Raw genomic sequence first — 24,291 nt, 5'->3', positions numbered from 1 at the left:
TGGCGGTAAAGGGGGTTTCACCCGGTGGAAGAGTATGTAGGAGGCCGTTGGTCTTCCCCTCCAATTAGGGCAGCAATGAGTAACGACACAAACACCCTCACCCCCCCAAAAACTCGTTATTCCCAAATCTCTTTCTCTCTTTGCATCCGAGAAGCTTCAGTCACGTCGTTAATGGCGATATCCGAACCCTAACTAGGTAATAGCACGAAACTCGACGAACCCTTTTGATTATTCTACTTTATCGTTTCCGTGGATTTATGTTTCGTGCTGAAGAAGCGGCACTAGGTTAGCAGGCCTTGTTCCCTTTTCGGGAAATTTGATGGTATTTGATTTCCTTGATACTATTAGGGTGTGGTTTTGCTCAGGAGGATCTGCGAAAACCCTAAGTTAAGAGATTTATTCTAGGGTTTTATCTTTTTATATGTATTTTCAGGGAGGCAGGAACATAAAGAGGATTGCTCCGGAAGAAGGGTTGTCTTGAGCACTGGTTATTTCAAGGAAGCGGATTTCAGTTTAAGGCTTTTCGAGTAGCTGAAAATGGAGTCAGAGGAGCCAACAACGGAGGATCGGGCGAGGAAGAGGAGAAAAAAGGGAAACCAATATGATTGTCTTGATAGTAGAGGGAGGGTTGAGACAAGGGCTAAGGCCCTGGTAGGAAGATATGTGAAGAAGTTCTTTGAAGGGAACGGGGTTTTCCTAGGGAAGGTTGTTTCTTATAGTAGTGGATTGTACAGAGTTGATTACGAGGATGGGGATTCTGAGGACCTGGACTGCGGGGAAATTCGCGAGTTCCTTGTTGCAGTGGGTGATTTTGATGACGATCTTAATACCAGGAAGATGAAATTGGACAACTTGATTTCTTCGGGTGATTCAAGGACGCCAAGCAGGATAACTGAGCAGAAGGCAGTGACATCTGCAAACGGATTTGATAGCTATGAAGCACTTACTGCCAGTAAGTTGAATTCTGAACTCGAATCGGGTTCCAGGAAAAGTCTTGAATCAGGAGGGATTCAGCTTCATGAAGATGCTGACTCTTTCAGTGATTCGTGTGAATATGTTCCAGTACGGGAATCTTTCTTAGAGGTGGAGAGCCCTTTTATTCCATCACCATTATTGCCTCCTTCCTCGGGTAATTTAGGTGTTCCAGAGGAGATTGCTTCTCACCTGTTTTCTGTGTACAATTTCTTGCGTTCATTTAGTATACAGCTATTTTTAAGTCCATTCGGACTAGATGATTTTGTTGGTTCGCTTAATTGTGTCGTCCCCAACACTTTGCTGGATGCCATTCATGTTGCCCTTTTGCGTGCATTGAGGCGACATCTTGAGATGCTTTCTTCTGATGGTGCAGAGTGTGCATCAAAATGCTTGAGGTATCTCTCTTTCTCTCTATCATCCAGCCAGGTAGATTGTATAATTTGAACCATCATATTTGGTTTGCTTTTGCAACTCTGGAGCAATCATATGATTGTATGCTACAGTGTGTGTTTTCATTTTCTATCATTCTCTATGTTATTTTTTTTTGAGAAAAGCGTTACTTTCGTTGCCAACAAAAAGAAGAGGGTATTTTTTTCTATATTCCTTTATGATATTTTTATTCATAGATCAATGCTTAGAACTGATGTACCTGCAATATCTATAGGCGCATCAATTGGAGCTTGCTTGACACAATGACATGGCCAGTTTACTTGATTGAGTATCTTCTGGTAATGGGGTATACAAATGGGCCAGAATGGAAAGGATTTTATGCTGATGTCTTAAACAGGGAATACTACACCTTGTCTGTGACTAAGAAGCTGATGATCTTGCAGATTGTGTGTGATGATGTCTTAGAATCTGCAGAACTAAGAACAGAAATTGATATGAGGGAAAGCTTGGAAGTGGGGGCAGAGTTGGGTGAGATTCCGAGCATTACTCCTGAAAATGGGCCAAGAAGGGTCCATCCTAGATATGCCAAGACTTCAGCTTGCAAAGACTTAGAAGCTATGGAGATAATATCTGATAAGCCTCATGATTCAAAGTCACCATCTCATTCAAACCATTTGGGGATTAATGCTCCTGGAGTGGATGCAAATGTCATTGATATTGATCAGGATGGGAATAGTGACGAATGTCGCCTTTGTGGCATGGATGGGACATTGATTTGCTGTGATGGTTGTCCTTCAGCTTACCATTCAAGATGCATTGGTCTGAATAAAATCAATTTACCTGAAGGGTCATGGTTTTGCCCAGAATGTATGATACACAAGGAAGGACCAGATCTCAGAGTAGGAATGGGGTTAAGGGGAGCAGAGTTTTTTGGTATTGATCCATATGAACAGGTCTTTTTGGGCACTTGTAATCACTTACTTGTGTAAGTATCTTAATTATTTGCTTTTTTTTTTTTTGATCCTTAATCTAGTTGACAGTTTGACATAACTGGAATGAAAAATAGCTGTTAGCACTTCTCTCTTCTTTCTTTGAAGATGGTGTTATATCTGATTGTGAAGCCCTATCTCATTTGCTAAAATTTCTCATATCTTTAGCTGCTCTACTAAATTTTGGCTTGCTTATTTATGAACACTTGGAATCAACATTTGCAGGCTCAAGGCCTCAATCCATGCAGGACCAACTTCCAGGTACTACAATAAGAATGATATTCCAAATGTCCTGCGGGTACTTTGTTCATCTGCAGAGCATACTACCATGTACTCAGCAATCTGTAAAAACGTATTAAAATATTGGGAAATCCCAGAAGACAAAAAAGATTTTCTTCCTGAAGGAAGTATGCAAACTATAGGCAAAAAAGAAGATCCCATGTTTTCTACTTTGTCTGACACCCTTTCTCATAAGGGTAATCCAAGTAGTACAACTGAAAGTAACATGGAGAGCAAAGCATTATCAGGATGGGAGAATGATTTCCGAGAAGCTGGGTTTACTTCCTTGGGTGGGGTTAACCATGCAGGACTTCAGAGTCATGGGAGAGGTGATGGTGCTACAAGTGAACAGGTTTGTGAAGTCACAAATACAAAACCCCATGAACAGTCTGCTGGGTCAATCTGCCATCAAGCTGACTCTTCTGAATTGACACACCAAAGCTCAGCTAGTAGGTCAGCTATGCTAGAATTTGCTAACTATAACTCAGGAAGTAAGAAGGGTCCTAAAAAAGATGAAGATGATCTGACTCTGACAACAAGTAATGGTTTTGTGAATGTGTCCTCTGAAATCAAAGAAGAAAAACATAGTGATAGTGGGACAAGGAAAGGAAAAATGACCAATGATTCCCCTTACATGGGCTCTGCATTTAAACCTCAGGCTTACATGAATCTGTATATCCTTGGTGATGTTGCAGCAACTGCAGCTGCAAATCTGGCTGTCCTTTCATCTGAAGAAAAACATGTTTCTGGTTCACAAGTTCCAGTTGTTCCCAGGAATTTTGTTTCTTCAAATGTCTCTCTGCAAGTTAAAGCATTCTCGTCAGCAGTCTTCAGTTTTTGCTGGCCAAATTCTGAAAAGAAACTTACTGAGGTCCAAAGGGGAAGATGTGGTTGGTGTCTTTCATGCAAGGCTCTCACTACATGCAAGAAAGGATGCTTATTGAATTTAGCTGCCTCAAATACTCTCAAAGGACCTGGAAGGATTCTAAGTGGTCTTCGTTCCCTAAAGAATGTAGATGGAAACATTCATGGTATTGCAACATATATCTTATACATGGAGGAGAGTTTACGTGGCCTTCTACTTGGGCCTTTTCTGGCTACAAATTATAGAAAACAGTGGCGCAAACAGGTTGAACAAGCTTCAAGTTGCACTTCAGTAAAGCCTCTCTTGCTGAAAGTAAGCATTTCTTTTCCTGGTTACAATTTTGCGTCTGTTGTGTCAACATTATTTCCATTTTTTTTTTAATTATGAAGAGAGGTACCTGCTCTATTATAGAATTGAGGGGCTAATGGATTTTTCTTGTTAGCCACTTGAACTGTTTCATCACATTTCTATAGACCCATAATACCTTTTCCTCCTTCAGCAACCATCTTATCACCACCTTTGAGTCTCCCTCAATGATTAATTTTTCCGCCTTTATTTCAATATCTTTTTACACCCCATAGACTTCCACCATAAGTTTTTACAATAACAGCATTTAAACAGAGGTGCGAGATACAGCCCCCTTTACATGAACTGAATTACAATTGAGCCACTAACAATTCAGACTTATACACCCCCTGTTTTGCCAAAAAAAAAAACTTATAAAAAAAAACAGCCAAACCCATTTGCTGATCACAGATCACCTTTCTCATTCAACAATGGTTATCTTATCTCTAATTGGCCATTTAAATCTTTTAATAAAATCCCTACATTTCTAAACCAATGTTTCTAGTTCCCTCAGTCACCCTAGTACCAATTTGGAGTCACCTTCAATTACCAATCTGTCATAATTGAAGTCTTTGGCAAATTGTACTCCTTGAAAAACTGCTTTGAATTCAGCATACACCAAATCTCCTTCTCCAGCAGGGCCTAAAAATACAGCAAGAATGTGTCCATCGAAATTTCTAAATACTCTGATGCTAGCTGGCCCTGGGTTTCCAATACAACTGCCATAAAAATTTAGTTTAATAAAACCTTCTTCCAGAGGAGTCCAGGCTACAACCGGTTTATCCTTCATAACAGAACTTCTTGATATTGCTTCCCAACGAATGGCCCTATTTACAATACATTCCCACATTGCCACCTCATTCCTTTCTATACCATTGAAAATTCTGTTGTTCCTCTCCTCCCAAACTGTCCAAATCAATGCATCCCAAACATATCTCCATATAACTCTACCTCTTTTCTTCGGCCAACTGAAGGTCATAGGGTCAAAGAGACTATCCACTTGAAGGGGCAAACTCCACCTAGTACCAAAAAGACCAAAAATCTTTTTCCAGATACCTACAACAAAGGGGTAGAAGATTAGAAGGTGGTAACAACTTTCTCCATTTGCTTTGCAAATTGCAGAGGATACACTGATGTGGGGAAACACACAAGTCAGGCCCTTTTTTTTTGTAGGACATCCAAAGTGTTTATTTTTCCATGAAAAACTTCCCGACACAAAGCCCTTACTTTGGGAGAAATGGGTTTGGACCAAATTTCTTTCACAGGAAAAGGCTAATAGGTAGGGGAAGAGCACAAGGAAGAGAAAAAAAGAGGCACAAGAAAAAACTCCCTTAGTGTGTGGGATTCAAACCCGACTGTCTAGTTTAGAAAAATTTAGAAAGACAATCAAGGATTTGTCGTTGCACTCCCAAGCTTATGGTCTCTCAAATCTCTTGTTAGACCCAAGTTCCAACTAACCCCAATCAATGAGGAGGACACAAATCAGTGACAAGGAGATAGAGAGAGCTTTAAAGGTTGAGTTGGGTCTAGTTGTTTTTATTCTTATTTTAAGTTATTTAGTTAGGAAGTTGTTGGGCTTTAGGCCCATTAGTTTATGTTTTTAAGTTGTCACTGTTTAGCTACATTAGTAGCCGCCCTACTAAGGGCATCCTTGTAATATCTCATCCTTTAAGTTAAGTATAAATTATAATGAGGGGTTGGCGGCTAGGGTTAATTTAAGAATCCTGGTTGATTTCCTACTCTTTTCTCCTCCTCTTTTCTTCTTTGCTGTTGAAATCTTCATCTTCCTCTTCTTTCCCTTCACAAGGAATTCAACTAAATTTGCAATCAGTGATTTCTATTTGGTATTAGAGCAGACTGAAGATTCCTTGAGTTGTTTTCTCATGCAGCCCTAGATTGGCCGACTGCACGGTGATTTAAGAGGCTAATCAAAGATCTTAGGTAAGTCCAATTTTTGGATTTTTTGGTGGATCTGTTTGCCCTGTAGCTGGTCTAGTGTTTCTCAACAAAATCAGGAAAAACTAGAGAAAGGGGAAGTGTCCTATTTCTGTTGGACTCTTCAATTTTGACCTAGGAAGTGGCGCCCTAATATTTTAGGGTTCCTTGGAGTTTTTTGTGAGGGGCGGTTCAAGTCTTGCCTAATTTGGAGGCTTCTAGAGAGAGCGGTTGCCTCTTCTCTCTCTTCTTTCGTCTTGTAGAAAATGAATCTTTTGTGGAAAGACAGTCTAGGACACCAGAAAGGTGTTGTTGGTTCCAGAAGTGTTTTGTTTGATCTTCTTGCATATTTCAGTTATTTTCTTTACACATTTTGAGAAGCATGGAGGGTCACGGAATTGAAAATAAGCCCGAGAGTGAAATGAGACCAATGGGAGGAGGTGCTGGAGACCTTTTTGGGACTGGGATCATTATTATAGTTAGGTTGGATGGTGCAAATTACTTAGAATGGTCACAATTTGCAAAGATGGCCATTGGTGCTCGTGGGAAATTAGGGTATATCATTGGTGAAGAAATGAAACTCGAAACTAGCAACTCCCAGTGGGTACAGGAGAATTATATGGTGATGACTTGGTTGTGTAATTCCATGTTGCCCCATATAAGTAAATTTTTTTATAGGCAAATACAATGAAGGAAATATGAGATGGGGTTGCAGAAACCTATTCACAGAGGGAGAATGTTGCTAGGGCTTATTAGTTGAGAAATCAGATTATTTCTACAAGGCAGGGAGATAAACCTGTTGTAGCTTATTTTTCAGCCCTTAAAATCTTGTGGCAGGAGATTGACCATTTAGAGACATTTGCTTGGGAAACTATCAATGACGCAACTACCTATTAGAAACATCTAGAGAAGTATAGGGTGTTTGAATTTCTTGCTGGCCTTAATCCTGAGTATGATATTGTAAGACAACATCCAAGGACAGTGTTACCCTCTCCTAGGCATATGCTTTTGTGTCAAGGGAGGAGAGTAGGAGAGATGTGATGATGAAAAATCCTATTTTTAATCAGTTTTCCATGGTGAATATTGTGAAACCTAAACAAAGTGGAGATTGGGGTGGTAGTGAAATCAAGAAGGAAGATAAAAAGAGATTTGATTTGTGACTGCTGTAAGAAGCCTAAACACACAAGAGATACTTGCTGGAAGCTTCACCCACATCTTGTGCCGACTAGACTGAAAAATAAGAGGGGAAATGCTCACATGGCAATTACTGGTGACATTTTGACCCCTCCTACTATAGCTGCTCTAGAGTCTGTTGCAACTACTGCAGCAAGGGCTGAACTTGAGAGGTATGGGCAAATTCTGAACCAACGAGATACAGTCAGTTCCAGTTTAGCAGCAAGCGGACAACAAGGTACAAGTGATATTGGTGGAGCCCACTCTACTTCCTTTGCTCAGACAGGTAGTTCACATGTCAATGCGAATAATGTTTCTACTTCAGGTAAGGAGGGACCTTCTTGGATTATAGATTCTGGAGCCTCAGCGCACGTGACCCATAGCTCTACTATTTTTTTCTCTTACTAGCTCTGCTATGGCAGAGATAGGGTCTCCACAGTTGATGGATCCCATGTTCCCATTGCTGGAAGGGATCTGTCAAGATTAGTGATTCTATTTCTCTTCCCTCTGTCCTTCATGTTCTCAGATTGAGAAATAATTTGTTATCTGTTAGTAGTTTGATTAAGAACCTGAACTGCTCAGTCATTTTTTCTCTTGGTCATTGTCTTTTGCAGGATCTGGATTCAAAGAGGACGATTGTCTACCTCTTGAATGTGCTTCCTCCTCATCAAAGTCATCATTGTCAGCAGGGATAGTGAGTCAGGGTCTGTGGGTCAAATTATGCTTTGGCATAATCGTTTGGGCCATTTACCTTTTTCTTCTTTGAGTCTTTTGTTTCCAAAACTTTTTGAGTCTGTTAGTTTGTCAAGTCTGAAGTGTGAAGGTTGTCAACTTGGAAAGCATTGTAGACATTCATTTAAACATAGTAATAAAGTGTGTTCTTTTTCTTTTGATGTTATTCATTCTGATGTGTGGGGACCTTACCATGTTCCTTCTATGGGAGATTATCGATATTTTCTGTTATTTGTGGATGATTTCTCACGATACTCTTGGATTTACCTGATGAGATCTCGCGATGGAGTACCATCCTTGGTGAGGCAATTTCATCAGATGGTGCTAATATAGTTTGGAACAAGAATAAAGGTGTTCAGATTAGACAATGCCATAGAATATTTTGAAAAATACATTGCCTTCTGTTAGAATATGGTGTTGTCCATCAGAGCAGTTGTCCCTACAATCCACAACAGAATGGTGTTGCAGAAAGGAAGAAAAGACATTGTTGAGATTGCAAGAAGCATGATGATTACATCTACAGTTCTAGTTCGGTTTTGGGGTGATGCAGTTCTCACAACAGTATATCTGATTAACAGGGTGCCCTCTCGTATACTTGGATTCAGCACCCCATTTAGTCTCATTTTTCCTGAGGGGGAGATGCTTCATATTCCTCTCAAGGTGTTTGGGTGTGTCTGCTTTGCACATATCCTTGGTCCTCACCGCTCGAAGCTTGATCACAAAGTAAAGAAGTGTGTCTTCCTTGGATATGCAGAAAATCAGAAATGGTACTGTTGCTATGATTCAGTCTCTGGGAGCTGGTGTGTTACCATGGATGTCACCTTTTTTGAATCCACGTACTTCTTATCAAAGAATCCTTCTCAGGGGGAGTGTTTTGGGGAAATGATTCAACAGTCTATTCCTCTCCCAGTTCCAGTACCTGTGTCTACTTCTGTGCTTGACCCTCTTGTGTCACCTACCTTACAACCTCCTTTGCGTCCTGCTTCTCAGCATTACTTACGACAGAGACTTTACAAGGAGGTTGATTCCATTACAACAGAACTCACCTCACTTCCTGTTAGTTCCTTGGAGACTCCAAATTCAGCTGACATGGATTCTGGTATTCTTCTTGGTCTCGCTACTGTTTCAGTTCCCATTGATTCTATTAACCCTGTTACAGATAATCTCGATCTTCCTATTGCTCTTAGAAAAGGGAAGAGAAAGTGTACTGTTCATTGTATTTCACAGTACTTATCCTACAATGGACTTTCTCCTTCTTGCTGTGATTTTCTTTCCCCTCTTGACTCTGTGTCTACACCCAAGGGTGTTAGTGAGGCTATTTCCAAACTTGAGTCGAAGACAACTATGCAGGAAGAGATGGAAATTTTGATAAAAAATCAGACATGGGACATTGTGGATTTACCAGAGGGCTAGGAGGCAGTTGGATGCAGATGGGTTTACACAGTAAAATATAAGGTAGATGGAAGTATAGAAAAGTACAAGGCAAGATTTATTGCAAATGGGAACACACAGACCTATGACATTGATTACTTAAAGACCTTTGCACTAAGTGCAAAGATGACCTCTATTCAGATATTTCTTTCTCTTGCTGCCTTGTACTCTTGGTCATTGTTTCAACTTGATGTGAAGAATGCTTTTCTAATTGGGGATCTGCAAGAGGAAGTGTATATGGATCTTCCTGCTGGCTTTTACAGTGATGCTAAAAAAGGAAAAGTATGCAGGTTTAAGAAGTCACTTTATGGCTTAAAACAATCTTCTAGAGCATGGTTTGATATATTCAGAAAGGCCTTGATTGCTTTTGGCTACACTCAGACTCAATCCGACCATACATTGTTTGTGAAGTGAAGGGGATCTTTGGTGTCAGTCCTAATTGTTTATGTGGATGATATTGTTGTCACGGGGAATGACCTAAGTGAGATTGATTGTCTGAAAAGGAATCTACATAAAGAATTTGAAATTAAGAATCTTGGAGAATTAGGATACTTCTTAGGCATTGAAGTTGTAAGATCAAAACATGGAATTTTTATCTCTTAAATGAAGTATGTCTTGGATCTTCTTCAAGAGATAGGGAAGTTTGGAACAAAGGCAATTAGTACCCCTATTAATCAGAACCATAGAATCAATGCATCAGTAGGTGAGCCAGTAAAGGACATTGGGAGATATCAGAGACTAGTGGGTTGGCTGCTATACTTGTGTATGACAAGACCAGACATTTCCTATGTAGTAAGTGTGGTAAGTCAATACATGCATGCTCCACGAGTCTAGCATTGGGAGGTAGTTGATAGGATTCTTGCTTATCTGAAGGGACACTCAGGCAGAGGTATATTGTTTACTGATCATGGACAGTTGAAACTAGAGTACAGATGCAGATTGGGTAGGATGCCTTGATGATAGGAGATCAACTTCAAGAGTGTGCACCCTTGTTGGGGGTAACCTTGTCTTGTGGAAGAGTAAGAAACAAACAGTGGTGGCAAGATCAAGTGCTGAAGCTGAATACAGGGCCATGGCACATGGAGTTTCAGAACTTCTCTGGATCCGTTTCCAATTAGAAGAAATTGGTGTACAGGCAGAAGAACCTATGATGTTGTACTGCGATAACCATGTAGCAATTAACATTGCCCATAACCCAGTCAAACATAACCGAACTAAGCACATTGAAGTTGATAGACATTTTATCAGAGAAAGAGTGACTTTTGGAGAGGTTTGTCTTCCATACATTGTTTCTGATCTGCACTCGCTGATGTTCTCACAAAAGGTGTTGCAAAGAACAAGCTGGAGCATGATCTACGCAAGTTGGGAATGTGTGACATTTACTCCCAACTTGAGGGGGAGTGTTGAGTTGGGCCTAGTTGTTTTTATTCTTATTTTAAGTTATTTAGTTAGGAAGTTGTTGGGCTTTAGGCCCATTGGTTTATGTTTTTAAGTTGTGATTGTTCAACTACATTAGTAGCCACCCTACTAAGGGCATCCTTGTAATATCGCATCCTTTAAGTTAAGTATAAATTATAATGAGGGGTTGGCGGCTAGGGTTAATCTTAGAATCCTGGTTGACTTCCTACTCTTTTTTCCTTCCCTTTTCTTCTCCACTGCTGAAATCTTCATCTTCCTCTTCTTTCCCTTCACAAGGAATTCACCTAAATATGCAATTAGTGATTTCTACTAGTTGCCTATCCAAAGGTCCTCCCAAAAGAGAAATTTGTCTCTAGAGCAAACATCATACTTGATAAGGCTTAGAAATTGAGGATACACTCCACAAATTGGCTTTCATGGGGAAGCCAAAGTAGCCCTTGAAGAGAGACCTCTTTGTCCTAACCATTGCCTACACTTCCATGAACACTACCAATAACCTCTTGCCAAAGTCTCCCCCTCTCCAAAGGCCAACTCGATAGCCATTTGCTTTTTAGGGATAAACTCTTCCCTAAATGACCAATCCCTAAGCTCCCTGCTCTTTGCTTTTGCACACCAACTCGCATTTAGTCAAGTGAACCTTCCTACCTTCTCCCAACTCCCACAAGAAGTCTCTCATCTGTTTTTCTAAGTTTTTTGGATATCCCTCTATGGCATTTTAAAAACCGACAAGTAATAAATTGGCAAGTTTGCTAAGGTGGATTTTATTAAGGTAATTCTAGCCTCAAAAGAAATGTAGTTCCTCTTCCAAGTTGCCAATTTCTAAGAACAATTCTCTACTATTGGATTCCAAAATCTACTTTCCTTCGGATTGTCTCCTAGGGGCATATGCAGATATCTCAAAGGCTGAAAGGCCAACTAGTAGTTTGGTAGTAGGACAACCTAGGACCTCCCATACCTAGGTATCTACCAATACCCTAGCATTTCTTTCCTCTCATATTGTTGAAACCACTTAGCCCTTATAAACTTCTGCAGTATTCATGCCCTTATAAGCTGGGCACACATGCAGAAAAGTTTGACCTGCATCCAAAAAGAGAAAAGAATGACTCCCAAATGCATATAGCGAAAGGATAGGAGATTAGTAAGTGGTAACAAGACTCACAATTTGATCTACACAATGTAGACAAGTTAGGGGACAAATTCCAATAATGCCTCCTCCTTTGTAGGAGATCACAAGACTCATGAAAATCTTCCCAATAGAACACCCCTATTTTGGGAGGAATAGGTTTACACCACACTTTCACAGGAAAAAATTGCAAATTAGGATTAACCAAGGACAAAGCCTTGAAGAAGGAAGCACAATAGGAGCCCCCATAGGAACGAGGTGTCCTAATATGCAAATCCTTTTTCCCAGTATCAAGGAAAATCCCTTCTAGGGTGTTTAGCAAATTGGTCGTCGGCTGGATTTTCAACGCTCTAAGGTTTCTCCTAAATCCCTAAGGTCCTTTGGATTTTCATCTCTAAAGAAACCTTACATGGTAACAAACAAATCTTTAGAGATGAATTGCCAATCCAAAGGTCCTTCCAAAAATTAATCTTATTTCTAGAAGAAACATCATGCTTTACAAAATTGTTTAAAGTAGGAGGGGTATCGTGAATAGCCTTCCATGGTAAAGCAAGAGTAGCCATGTTGGAGATTTTAGCATCCTATCCATTACCGAAGAGCCCATTTGGCACAATTTATCTTTTCCCCTACATTGCCTAATCCCAACCCTCACTCCTCTTGCAAACCATTTCCCATCTAACTAAATGACCCCTCTTCCTTTCCTTTGATTCCCACAAGAAACCTCTCATAATCTTCTTAACTTTCTTTACGATAGCCTATGGCATATTAAAAATTGAAAAGTAGTACATCGGAAGATTAGCTAGGCTAGGCTTAGGTTGTGTTGGTTTGAAAGAAAGGGTAGGGAAACCTATACAGTGTTGTATAAATTTCACTACCTTTTCTTTCAAACCAAACACAACATTAGTGAGAATCATTCTACCATCGATTGATATGTAATTCATTTTCCATATAGTTTGCTTCTTCATTATCTTTTTCTACAGCATGGTTCCAAAAATTATTGATCCTGGGTTTGTCACCTCAATACTTTATTGACCTAGAGACAATGTTCAATTGTATCAGAAAGACAATTTTAAGGGACATATTGGGATGCGCTTTATGCTTTGGATATGCATAGATATGGATGGAAAATTAAGATACGTATAAATATGCTAGGAAATTCAAATATATCCTAAAAAATATATTACTAACAACAATTACAAGTCTTAAATGATTGTAAATAAGTTATTTAAATGTAAAAATCCATATTTACAATAATTTAATTGTAAATAATTACAATTAATAATTGTTGAAAAATAATGGAATAAATAAAATGTGAGAAAACAAAAAAACTAAAATATGAATGTGTATACATCAATTTTCAAATAAGCAATATAAATGTTAGTTTATATTAATATTTATTAGTATATAAGTTTTAATAATTAATTCTAACATTTATTAATAAATATCCATTAAGAAAATAGAAAATTTACTTAAGAATAATAATGCATACGACCATAACAAGCAAATGGGTATGTCCAAGTGGTGACTTACGGTTGTTAAAACCTAATGACTAAGGTTCGAATTTTGCCATTGTTTAAAGTTTATAGTTTTTATACTAACAAAACGAAATTAATGAGACATGCTCATTAATTAGCGGAATTAGTGAGAGAGTATCATTAATTAGTGGAATTAATAAGAGAATTCGAATTAAGCGCTGAAATTCAAATTTAAATTTAAAGTAGGAGTAATTGACTAATTAATGAAAGAAAAGTTAGAAATAAATATAAAAGCAATTTTTTTTTTTGGATCAATAACACTTTCATTAAATCATAAGTAGAAAGTTCGTAGGAGGAAGACAAACACACTTATCTTCCAAGAGCCACAAAGAGCCTCATAAGTGGAAAAAAAGAAGAAGAAGAGAAACGAAGAAAAGAAGACACTAAAGTTACAGCTTAGCCCAAAACAGTGAATCCCTTTCTGCCCCTTGTTTAGCTAAATTGTCAGCTAGGGAATTTGCCTATCTTTTAACCCAATATGTCTTAACTTCCATCTCCCACGCTAGCCACATGAATTTCCTCCTCTCATTATTGTACTTCCATAAACCATTTTGATCTTTAGTCAGCCACCCTATCACCACCTCTGAATCCCTTTCAATTATGAGTTTCTTGATGTTCAACTCCTTGGCTTTTCGGACTCCTTCCATAACTGCAAAGATCTCAGCTCTAAGGGAGTCACCCACTCCAATTGGGCCTGAGAACATGGCAAAGATGACCCCATTTTCGTCCCTAAAAACACCTCCAATCCCCGATTGCCCTGGATTTCTCCTACTGCATCCATCAAAGTTTAATTTCAAGAATCCACTAGGTGGGGGAGTCCAAGCCACATTCATTACTGACTTGGTTTGTGTGCAATTTGCAATTTCACCCCACTTCCTCAACATGTCATCCACTGTGTAATATGTGATATAGAAGCAATTAAAGAGATTAATGAACGAAGGGCACTAAAAAAATCAAGTGTATCGGGCTTTTTGGGCCCGTATCGACTGATATAGAGCTGAAACAGTCTGATACGGGCCTGTATTTGTTCAATACATACAAAAAGAAACGAAATAGATGATTTTTACATGTTTCGCGTTTTGGGCTCTTGTTGGAACGATACGTATTGGCTGATACGGTCTGATACGTTGTGAAATTTTGAACCTTGCCTAGAGATTGTAGCACATCCCAAAATTTATGCAAAAGAAGCTACCTTCCCTTCCTCCATATTGATTTGACTCTATGTTCACCTTTAAATTTGAAATCTATTTAATCCACAAACCCAAGTTTCTATTGGTTGGTTTCACCCTCAATATTTTTCTATCATTTACAAACTTCAAATGAGCGATTCCCACATTTTTTTGGTAATAAATAAAATTTATTAAAAGAAAAAAGAAAGGTGATCAAGAGTCACTTGAGAGAAGAAACAAACAACCCCCCAAAACCAAGGTTCAAAGTATCGGAAACGCAAGGTGTATCGGAAAGGTACTTTTAAGAAACGTATCGAGATATGCTTTGGAAATGTATAGATACAGACGAAAAATCAAGATTGCATGGATACACTAGAAAATCCAAAAAAACAATCCTTAAAAATATGAACAATAATAAAAATGAGTTTTATGTGAGTATAATTAATTTATTTAAACATAAAAACCATTCTTTAATGATTTATATAAAGTATCGGGATATAGTTAGTAACCATTGAAAAATAATAGAACTAAAATGTGTGTATATATAGTAATATTTATTATATATAGATTTAGATAATATTTATTATGTATACAAGTTAATATATACCTTAATTTTTAATAAATAAATATAACTTGTATTCATCTAATTATTATATAAATATTAATAATCAAATTTATAGCATTTGTTGGGAAACATCCACCAAGGCAAGAAAGATTACTTTAAGTATAAAAAAACATGTCATTCTAATAAGTAATTAAGGTTGGTATAATGGTTAATTAATTATTGTTATAAGCAAATGACTTGGGTTCGAAACTTGTTACCTTTGGTTTGTGATTTTTAACAAGTTATTCACTTAAATAACATTTAATGACATATTAAATGCTGGAATCAAAGGTAACTTAAATGAGCATTTAATTAAATTATATTAGCATTTAGTAACATCTCAAACTTTAAGACTTAATTAAAATTGATATTAATGAGAGAGAGAAGAGATTATTTAAATTTAAAAAGAAGAGGGAAATTAAATTCGGCTGATACATAATGCATATCGGCCCGTTTCGGGTATTTATCAGCACGTTTCGAGTTGTATTGGCCGATACATACCCGAAATGGTCTGATACAAATCCTTATCGGTCCCATACAGATGAAAAAATATAAAACCATGTAATTATACATGTTTCGTGTATCGGAACTCTTCCGAAACGATATGTATTGGCCCGTATTGGTCGATACATTGCGAAATTTAAAACCTTGCCCAAAACAATCCAACTCCAAGCTTACAATTCAATCTCCCAAAGACAAACTCCCCAAACCAGAAAAAACTTGTACCAACAAAAACTTCCAACAAACTTGAAACCATACCAAAGTACCAAACCACCAAAACACAAAACACCTCAAGGGTGTGTTTGGTTTAAGATCAAGATTGGAATTGAAAACCCCTAGAATCAAAATTGGAATCACCTATTCTTTATGCTTGTTTGGTTCAAATGGGAGTCAAGGCTGGATTCCGGATGTTGCTATTTGGTTCATGTGGAACCGAAATTGGAATAAATCAAAATTTTTATGTATCAATTTATTAATATTTTATTATTTATTCTTACTTTTAACAATGTTATATTAATATTGGTATTTAATAATTAATATATTAGTATTTTATATTACATTTTTTATATTTATTAACATTTATTACTATTTTATTTTCACTCTTTAGTTATTTTATTATTAATATGTTATTATTTTATTACTTTAGTTATGTTAATATTATATTAGTAATTATTATTATTATTATTATATTTTATGATTAATATATTTGTAGTTCATTATTAAATTATTAAAATTTTATTACAATACTATTATTATATTACTATTTTACTAGTATTTTATTTATATATGTTACTAATGATTTATTATTTTATTAATTTTTACAAATATTTTATTAAGTTTTCATTATTATTGTATTATTATCATTTTATCATTTACTTATTAATATATTATTATTATTTTATGACCTTATTAATATTCTATTACTATATTATTATTATTTTAATAATATTTTATTAATATAAAGGTTTTTTTGTTAGGAGTTCTTTACTTTTTGAGAAACTCTAGAATGGGAATCCCATCCCCGGGGGCCTGGAATGGTCATTCCCCATATGGGAGAATCCCGTTCTGCCAAGAATGGGAATTGGAATCCCTTTCTGACTAAACAAATGGATGGAATCAGAATTCCAATTTCAGGCACCTATTCCGGGAAATCAAATGGACCCTAAATTCTGACCCCACTTTAAAATCACCCCATACAATTCAAAACTCCACATCGTCAGAGGTTAGTACAATAACCTCATTGGCTGGATTCCATTTTTCATTTTGATGTGAAGGCCAATGAAATAAATCTAAACTTTTCCTATTTTTATGTATTTATATTTGTGAATACTAAGATTGTTGCTTCAAGTATATAGAAGTTATTTTCTTTTTTTTTTTTTTTTTTTGAGCCATTACTCACTTTACTACTTGCATTAGAAGTTAAAGGAATGGTTAAGATTGCACAATGGTTTAAGGTTAGTCTGTAGCCAAAAAAGGTACAAGTTAGTTGACCATTATACTTCCACTTGTATTTTTTAATAAAAGTTTATGTTACTAATAAAAAAAATCTTTGCAAAAAGTGTTTTGAAACCCAGACCAGGCATCAATCTGGAAAGGGGCTCGTTTTGGTTTTCCTGGTTTAATTGGGCAATTCAACTTCACAATGTTTCCTGAACCAACTGTTTTCTGTTGAACCAGTTTTTGGTCAATGCCCTGTTCGTACCTGTTCAACCAGTTGGTCTGGTCCAGTTTTAAAAACATTGATTGTGAAAAGTTTGTAATATCAAGTAACAGTAAACATCAGATGTATGCATATGTATCCATGTTAATATACACGCCATGCTCCTGGCATGTACTGGTATACATACCAAGCTCCATTGATTTTTCTGTTTTGCAGCTTGAGGAAAACATTCGCCCAATTGCCTTTTCTGCTGAGTGGGCTAAACTTGTGGATGATAGGTCAGTTGAGTCTTCTGTTGCCCAAAGTGCAAGTCATCTTGGTGGATCAACTCAGAAGCGTGGACCAGGGAGGCGAAAGAGGAAACAATCTACAGCATCTGAAATCATCACTGATCCTTCCCAGGACAATCTGAGGGATGTAAACAGGTGGCGAGGAGGAAAACTCTCAAAGCTTGTATTTCAGAAAGGAATTTTACCATGTTCTGTAGTTAAAAGGGCAGCTAGGCAGGGTAAAGATTAACTTTAAACATACTTTAAACATTTGACATTGCTTCTCCTGGTTCTCTTGTAAATTTTATTTACATTCGTGTAACATCAGGTGGTTCTCGGAAGATTTCTGGTATTTATTATGCTGAAGGTTCTGAGATCCCTAGAAGAAGCAGGCAGTTTGCTTGGAGAACTGCAGTAGAAATGAGTAAGAATGCATCACAGCTTGCACTTCAGGTTTGTCATTCAATTTTCATTCACGTTCCTGGTTCTAAGTTCATTTGTTCTCTTTCCCTATTCTGCCTCTAGCTATAAATACTGTTTGATTGGTTTCTCTCTGATATTTTTTTTTCTAGCATTTATGCCTGCATATGTGGCTTATACTGCTCAGGGCAATCTAATTTGTGTTCAATTTTGTTATTTGCATCAGGTCAGATACCTTGATCTTCATTTAAGATGGAGTGATCTGGACAAGAACTTTCAAGATGGAAAGGGACCAGAAACTGAAACTTCTGCTTACAGAAATGCAGTCATTTGTGATAAGAAAATTCAGGAAAACAAGATAAGATATGGACTAGCTTTTGGTAACCAGAAGCACCTCCCTTCCCGTGTTTTGAAAAATATTCTAGAAGTAGAGCATGTCCAGGATGGAGAGGACAAGTTTTGGTTTTCTGAAGCTCAGGTCCCGCTATATCTAATTAAAGAATATGAAGAGAAGATGGAAAAGGTTCCTTTGCCATCAGTTAAGGAGGGCTCACATTTATTGTCCATGTTACAAATAAGACAATTAAGAACTTCTCGGAGGGATATATTCACATATCTTGTGTGTAAGGCAGAGAAACTAGAGAAGTGTTCTTGTGCTTCATGTCAACAAGATGTCTTACTCGGGTATTTATTTGTTTACTTATCATCCTTTTCATATTTGGTTTTGTACTGCTTTCATTTTGTAGCCTTTTACCATGTAATTTACTGCCAATTCATCTGATAGCATTTTTCTTGGTTTACAGGAATGCAGTCAAGTGTAGTTCATGTAAAGGTATTAAAATCTCTCAGTTATACTCGTTTCTTCCATATAATAATAGATTAGGGAAACCTTTTCTCTTTCCCTACCATTTCTCCTCTCTTTCCTTCTCTCTATACTTCTCTCCTTCCAACTTTGCAGCCCTACTGCATCAGGGTGGGCTTTTTTTTGAGGTCCTAAAGGGTTGGACATGTACAGCATCACATTGTATAGAGGACCAGGCACTTCTTTATGGTTTTAATACTGATGTACTTTACCTTAAAAAGAAGAGTTGCTTGTTGCTCTGGCAGACATGTGGACAAACAAGAAATTCAGTAGATTGGTTTTTCCCAGTTAATAAGAGTAGATCTTGGTGCATGGGGTCTGAATAAGGTTGAAACCAAGGTTCAAAGTATTGATATGTTACGCCCCGTATCGGGTGTATCGTATCGTATCTTTTGGTCTCGATACACCTATTTACAGGTGTTTCGGGACCCTGGTTTATTTCAGTAAAAAGCCATTAAAAACATCTTTAAAAATCATATTTTGAAAAAAAACTAAAAAAAACCATCGAGTGTGTATTTTTAAGTACCGATACACAGGGGCGTATCGATACTTTGAACCTTGGTTGAAACTCCTACCTGTCTGATGCCTGTCATATACAAGTGGGATCTGCACGATGAACAAGCTGTGAATAAAACCTTATGCTTTTTTTTCCCCCAGTAGTACATGACGTAGCATATATCTCCAAGTACTTAATTCTTTTATAGCAACTAGTGTATATTAACATTTGGACTACTGAAAATAATTTTCTTATTATATTCTAGTGTTTTAAAAGCGCAAGGCGCAGGGGTCAATTTGTGCCTGAGGCACAAGGTGCAAGGCAAGGTGCAAAAATAAAAAAAGGCTAAAAAATAAAAAATGCAAAAAATAAAAAAATATTAAACATGATATTAATAAAAATATACTTTAATTTTAAAATAAATGTTTTAAAAAACCTATTATCTAATATGAAGAAACATAAATATAACATGTAAAGCATATTCGAATGAGAATTTAAAAATAAAATCAAATATATAAAACATTTTCAAGCATATAAAACCCACAATCTCTTTTTTTCTCAACTGCATTACTTCAAGTAGCTAATGTGATGTAAAACATATTACATTCCTAATTCTATGAGCCGCCTTTGTACCACGCCCCTCGAGGCAAATCCAAACAAGTCCATGTTAGGTCTTAATTTCTTAGTTCTCACACAAAAATAATGATTTTATTGCTTTTTAAGAAGACATTTTATTAGGATGAATGAATGAACAACAGAATTAATTTTGAAATCCCTTTTCCAGTTTTGGAAGTTTGGGGTAGACCAATTCCTCCTAGTATTAGTGTTTTTTTGTTGGGAAGTTTTCCTTGAAAAGTGTAACACTTGCGATTTACTTCAAAGAAAAAGGCCTTATTGGTGTTTATCCCCACACTGGTGCATCCTTTGTAAGAAGAATGGTGGGACTTGCTATCACTTATTGGTTTCTTGCCCATTTGTTTCAGAAATCTGGTGTTGGTTTTTCTTTCTTTTTGGTGGCAGGTGGACCCCTCCCCCAAATGTACAAAGCCTATTTCATTCTACTATTGTTAGGGGGGCTGAGAAGAAGAGAGGGAAAATTCTGTGGTGTGTAAGAGCAGCTGTATGTTGGACAGTCTGGGAGGAAAGGAATCAACTGACCTTTCATGGGAAAGAAAGAAATAAGGGTGTAATCATTGAACTGATTTTTATAAGGGTGATCCATTGGATTAAAACTTTGCAAATTTTTGAAAATTATTTAGAAGGAGATCCAGGTCTGTCAGGTATAGGGGAGCCTTCAGGGATGATGAAGGTCGAATTATTGCATTGTATTCTGGTTCTATTGGATGGGGGGACTCTCTTAGAGCTGAAATATTGGCTGTCTTGGAAGGGTTAAAAAGAGCTCAAGAGTTAACTATCAGAAAATTGATAGTGGAAGGTGACTCTAAGTTGGCTGTAAATTGGTTAATGAAGGATACTTCTAGTCTGTGGAAGTTTCTGAATGAAAAAAAGAAAGTTAGACATCCCACCCAAAATATGGAAGTCAAGTTTCAATGGATAAAGAGGTGCGCCAACTCCTTGGCAGATTCATTGGCCAAACAAGGGGTGGGAAGAGTTAATTTTTTCTGGGCAACATTGTAATCTGAATTGCTTTCTTGGGAGGGTTAAGAATTTTTACCCCTCCTTTTGTACCTTTTCTATTATTATCTTTTAATAAAAGTCTGTTATTTATCAAAAAAAAAAAAAGAACAACAGTACCAAATAGGGGGTTCTCGAATCTCCGGTTGTGTGAGAACTAAGAATTTAAGACCTAATGTGGATTTGTTTGGGCTTGCCTTGAGGGGCGTGGCACAGGGGTCCGGGGGCGGAGCCCCTGGCCCAGCCACTAGACACAAAAAAAGCAAAACAGCGGCAAAGTTTCAAAGGGTGCATGCCTGAGCTGAGGTGCAAGGTGCACCAGGCGAGGCACCTACCCTGAAATGCGCCTCGCCTGTGCGCCTAGGCGTGCCTTTTAAATCACTGTTATATTCTTTTGGATGGACATACCATCATATTGGTTTAAATGTCAGTCCAGCTCTATGAACTCTCTTGCTGCTGCATTTCTGGTCAGGTTATTGTCACAAGGATTGTGTCGTATCTTCGACAGTTCATGCAAAAGATGAGGTGGAATTTTTGATCACATGCAACAAGTGTTACCGTGCCGAAATTGTCACTTTGAATGAGGTTAGTAAGAAGTCCCTGATCACTCAAGTGTCACTGCAAGCACAAGAAAAGCAGGAGTTTACAATCACAGAAGGCACAAAGCAAAATGGTTATCTTCAGCCATTTCTGTTCACTGGAAATATGGACACCCATCAAGAGATGAAGGCACCTACTCCTAAGTCTAAGTCAGCAACCAAAGTTCGACGTATGACTAATCCTACCTATGGTCTTATATGGAGGAAGAAGAATGCCGAGGACACTGGTACCAACTTCAGGTTAAGCAACATTTTGTGTAAAGGGAATTCACACATGGACCCACCAAGGGCACCCATTTGTCGTCTCTGCCGCACGCCATATAATCCTGATCTGATGTATATCTGCTGTGAAACTTGCAGAAGTAAGCCTCTGCCTCTACAAGATTTTTCACCCTGGAATTTCTTTCTTTTCATTTTTTTTTTGTGTTGACACACTGGATTTGTTTTTCTTTGCAGATTGGTATCATGCTGATGCCCTCCAGCTGGAGGAGTCCAAAATATTTGATGTTGTGGGGTTTCGGTGCTGCAAGTGCCGTAGGAATCGTGCACCCATATGCCCCTATATGGTTCAAGAATGCAGGAAGCCACCACGTATGAGAGCTTCAAAGCAATCAAGTACAGGAATGGGCCGTGTCTCTGGAAGCAGCTGTGGGCAAATTGGAGAATGTGAAATTAATAGACCAGACACAAAGATGGAAGAGGTAATCATAGAGGAGAATGATCCACTTGGTTTCTCTATTGAAATGGTTGAGCCGACCGCAGAACCTTCATTAGAAGTTGGCCCTGAATGGAGTAGTGCTGGACCACAGAAACTCCCAGTCAGAAGACAAAAACATGAGAAGGATGCAGATGTTCTTAATCCGAGCCCAGTTCCATCGTATGTGGTGTCCACTTTTCTTGAACCAAGCAACCATTTAAATGCTACTGAGAAAGCATCATCTCCTCGAGTGGAAAACGTTGAGTGGGAGTTCTCTGCTGATGGCTTAACAAGTGAGATGATCAACTATGGAGGCTTGAACTATGAGGACATGGAATTTGAACCTCAGACATACTTCTCTTTTACTGAGTTGCTGGCATCAGATGATGACCAATTGGATCTATTTGATGCGCCAATGGACATTTCGGGGGGTTTGGGAAATTCTTCTGGTAGTGGTGCATTGACATCCTACAATCCACCTGAACAATATAGAACTGATACCGTAGAGGGTAATCATGATTTAGCCACAGCTTTGGAACCCACTGTTAACAAGATACCTTGTGATATATGTTCTAACACAGAGCCAGCTACAGACCTTTCTTGTGAGGTTTGTGGGATGTGGATACATAGCCATTGTTCACCGTGGGTGGAGCCTTCTTGGGGAGATAGATGGAAGTGTGGTAACTGCCGGGATTGGCGATAGTTGAGATGCCTGTCTGTTTTGCAATTTGGGGTTTGACTACTCTGTCCTTTTGCGGCTTGAGGTATAGAAACAGGCCATAACTGATCCTTAAGCAATGACAAACCAAGGCTTTGAGTTATTACTCTGGCAGCAACGGTGGGGATGAACAAAATTGAAAGATAAGTTGTCCTTTGCTTGGCACCAACAAGTTTCAGAAGAGTACCTCATGGATAACTATTGGTTCCAAGGGTCCTTTAGGGCCATTACCAAATGTTGGTCCTGGTTATCTGGGGTTTTGGGAGGGGTGGACTGGATTTGGGCCTAGCCTTCAACATTTTTTTTTTTTTGCATGAAGTGGCCATTTTTCAGACTCAAATCTGCGTCTCATGCTTGTCAGCTAGATATTTTACTACTGCACCAAGCAGTTTCCCCTCTTCAGAGGTCCCTTCATTTTTCTGAATAAATCAGAGCTTCAAGTACTCAGGTGCATGCCAAGGTGATTCTTACTGCTTGAAAATAACCTATTTTTTGGGGCCTATCTATTGTTTTTGTTTTTGTTTCCTGTTAATGGGGACGTGGGAATTTACCAACCGGTCTAAAAGTTTGATCTACAAGAACTAGCAGTGATTCTTATCCTGCATTTGCTAATTGGTGGCATTGAATCATATACATGGGGAATTGAATTGATATTTGATTTACCATGATCTTGATTTCAGTGTCAAAGGATAAGCAGGTTTTTTGGTGCTTATCCCATATGAATTATGTGAATCAATTCTTTTACAGTTTTGTTAGGTTAGTGGGAGTTGGTGATCTGAAGGGTTTTTTTCTTTTTTTTTTTTGGGGGGGGGGGGGGGGTAGGGTCGTAGGGATCTGTTATATGGCATCACTTGGCCTTAATAGATGTATCAGTTGTTGCAAAAACAGTTCATCCTACAAGAGTGTTAGCTATTTTAAAAACGCTTGTGTGCAACTGAAGCCACTACGGACAGTTTCTCCTCAAATGTCCTATCGCAGGTCTACATGCTAGTACGGCAATACCTGGGTGTGGTGTAACCGTGTAGGATATGATAGCCCTTACCTTCTTTTCCCAGAGTAAGGATCTTTAGGCTTAGTTTAATTGTACCGAATTTATAAATTCATTGCTTGATCTCTCTTTGCATAATCATCGCGTTCTTCCGGAGGGGATGGAGTCATTCGAGCCACGTGCCTGTATCAATGCCTTTACACTGTTGATACGAAGAAAATGAGATAAAAGAAATATAAGGGGAGAGCTTGTCATATAGGACCCAGTTTTGGTTCTTACCATTCACTCTCTTTCTAGAAAAACCCTTTTCTTCCTTCCCCTACCAAAACTACCGCTGCAAACGGATCGGATCGAGACTAGGCATTCCAAATTTGATTTGTTAACATTTGGATTTGAATGGGATCATATCTATCGAATATTTGGTGGATTCAAATCGAATTTGGATTATAATCGGATATTAAATAGTGTAAATAAGTTAAATT

The 24,291-nt window shown here is 37.9% G+C and overlaps 1 protein-coding gene across 1 annotated transcript; it reads left to right on the top strand.

Annotated features, from left to right (window-relative positions):
* The first annotated feature begins 36 nt into the window (after positions 1-36).
* On the top strand, positions 37-23,321 carry LOC148847279 (DDT domain-containing protein PTM-like). The gene is made up of 10 exons (XM_088948554.1): positions 37-196; positions 434-1,370; positions 1,640-2,350; positions 2,580-3,810; positions 17,342-17,633; positions 17,723-17,847; positions 18,041-18,498; positions 18,618-18,646; positions 21,280-21,768; positions 21,863-23,321. Exons 2-10 carry the CDS (start codon positions 538-540, stop codon positions 22,804-22,806), a joined length of 5,112 nt encoding a protein of 1,703 aa, XP_088804680.1. The 5' UTR covers positions 37-196; positions 434-537; the 3' UTR covers positions 22,807-23,321.
* Positions 23,322-24,291: the final 970 nt, after the last annotated feature.

This window comes from Nelumbo lutea, chromosome 6, assembly GCF_056320005.1.
Source record: "Nelumbo lutea isolate HS-2025 chromosome 6, American lotus-T2T, whole genome shotgun sequence".
Classification (NCBI taxonomy): Eukaryota; Viridiplantae; Streptophyta; class Magnoliopsida; order Proteales; family Nelumbonaceae; genus Nelumbo; species Nelumbo lutea.
The sequence above is the reverse complement of the archived record's forward strand: the minus strand, read 5'-3'. Positions and strand labels throughout refer to the sequence as shown.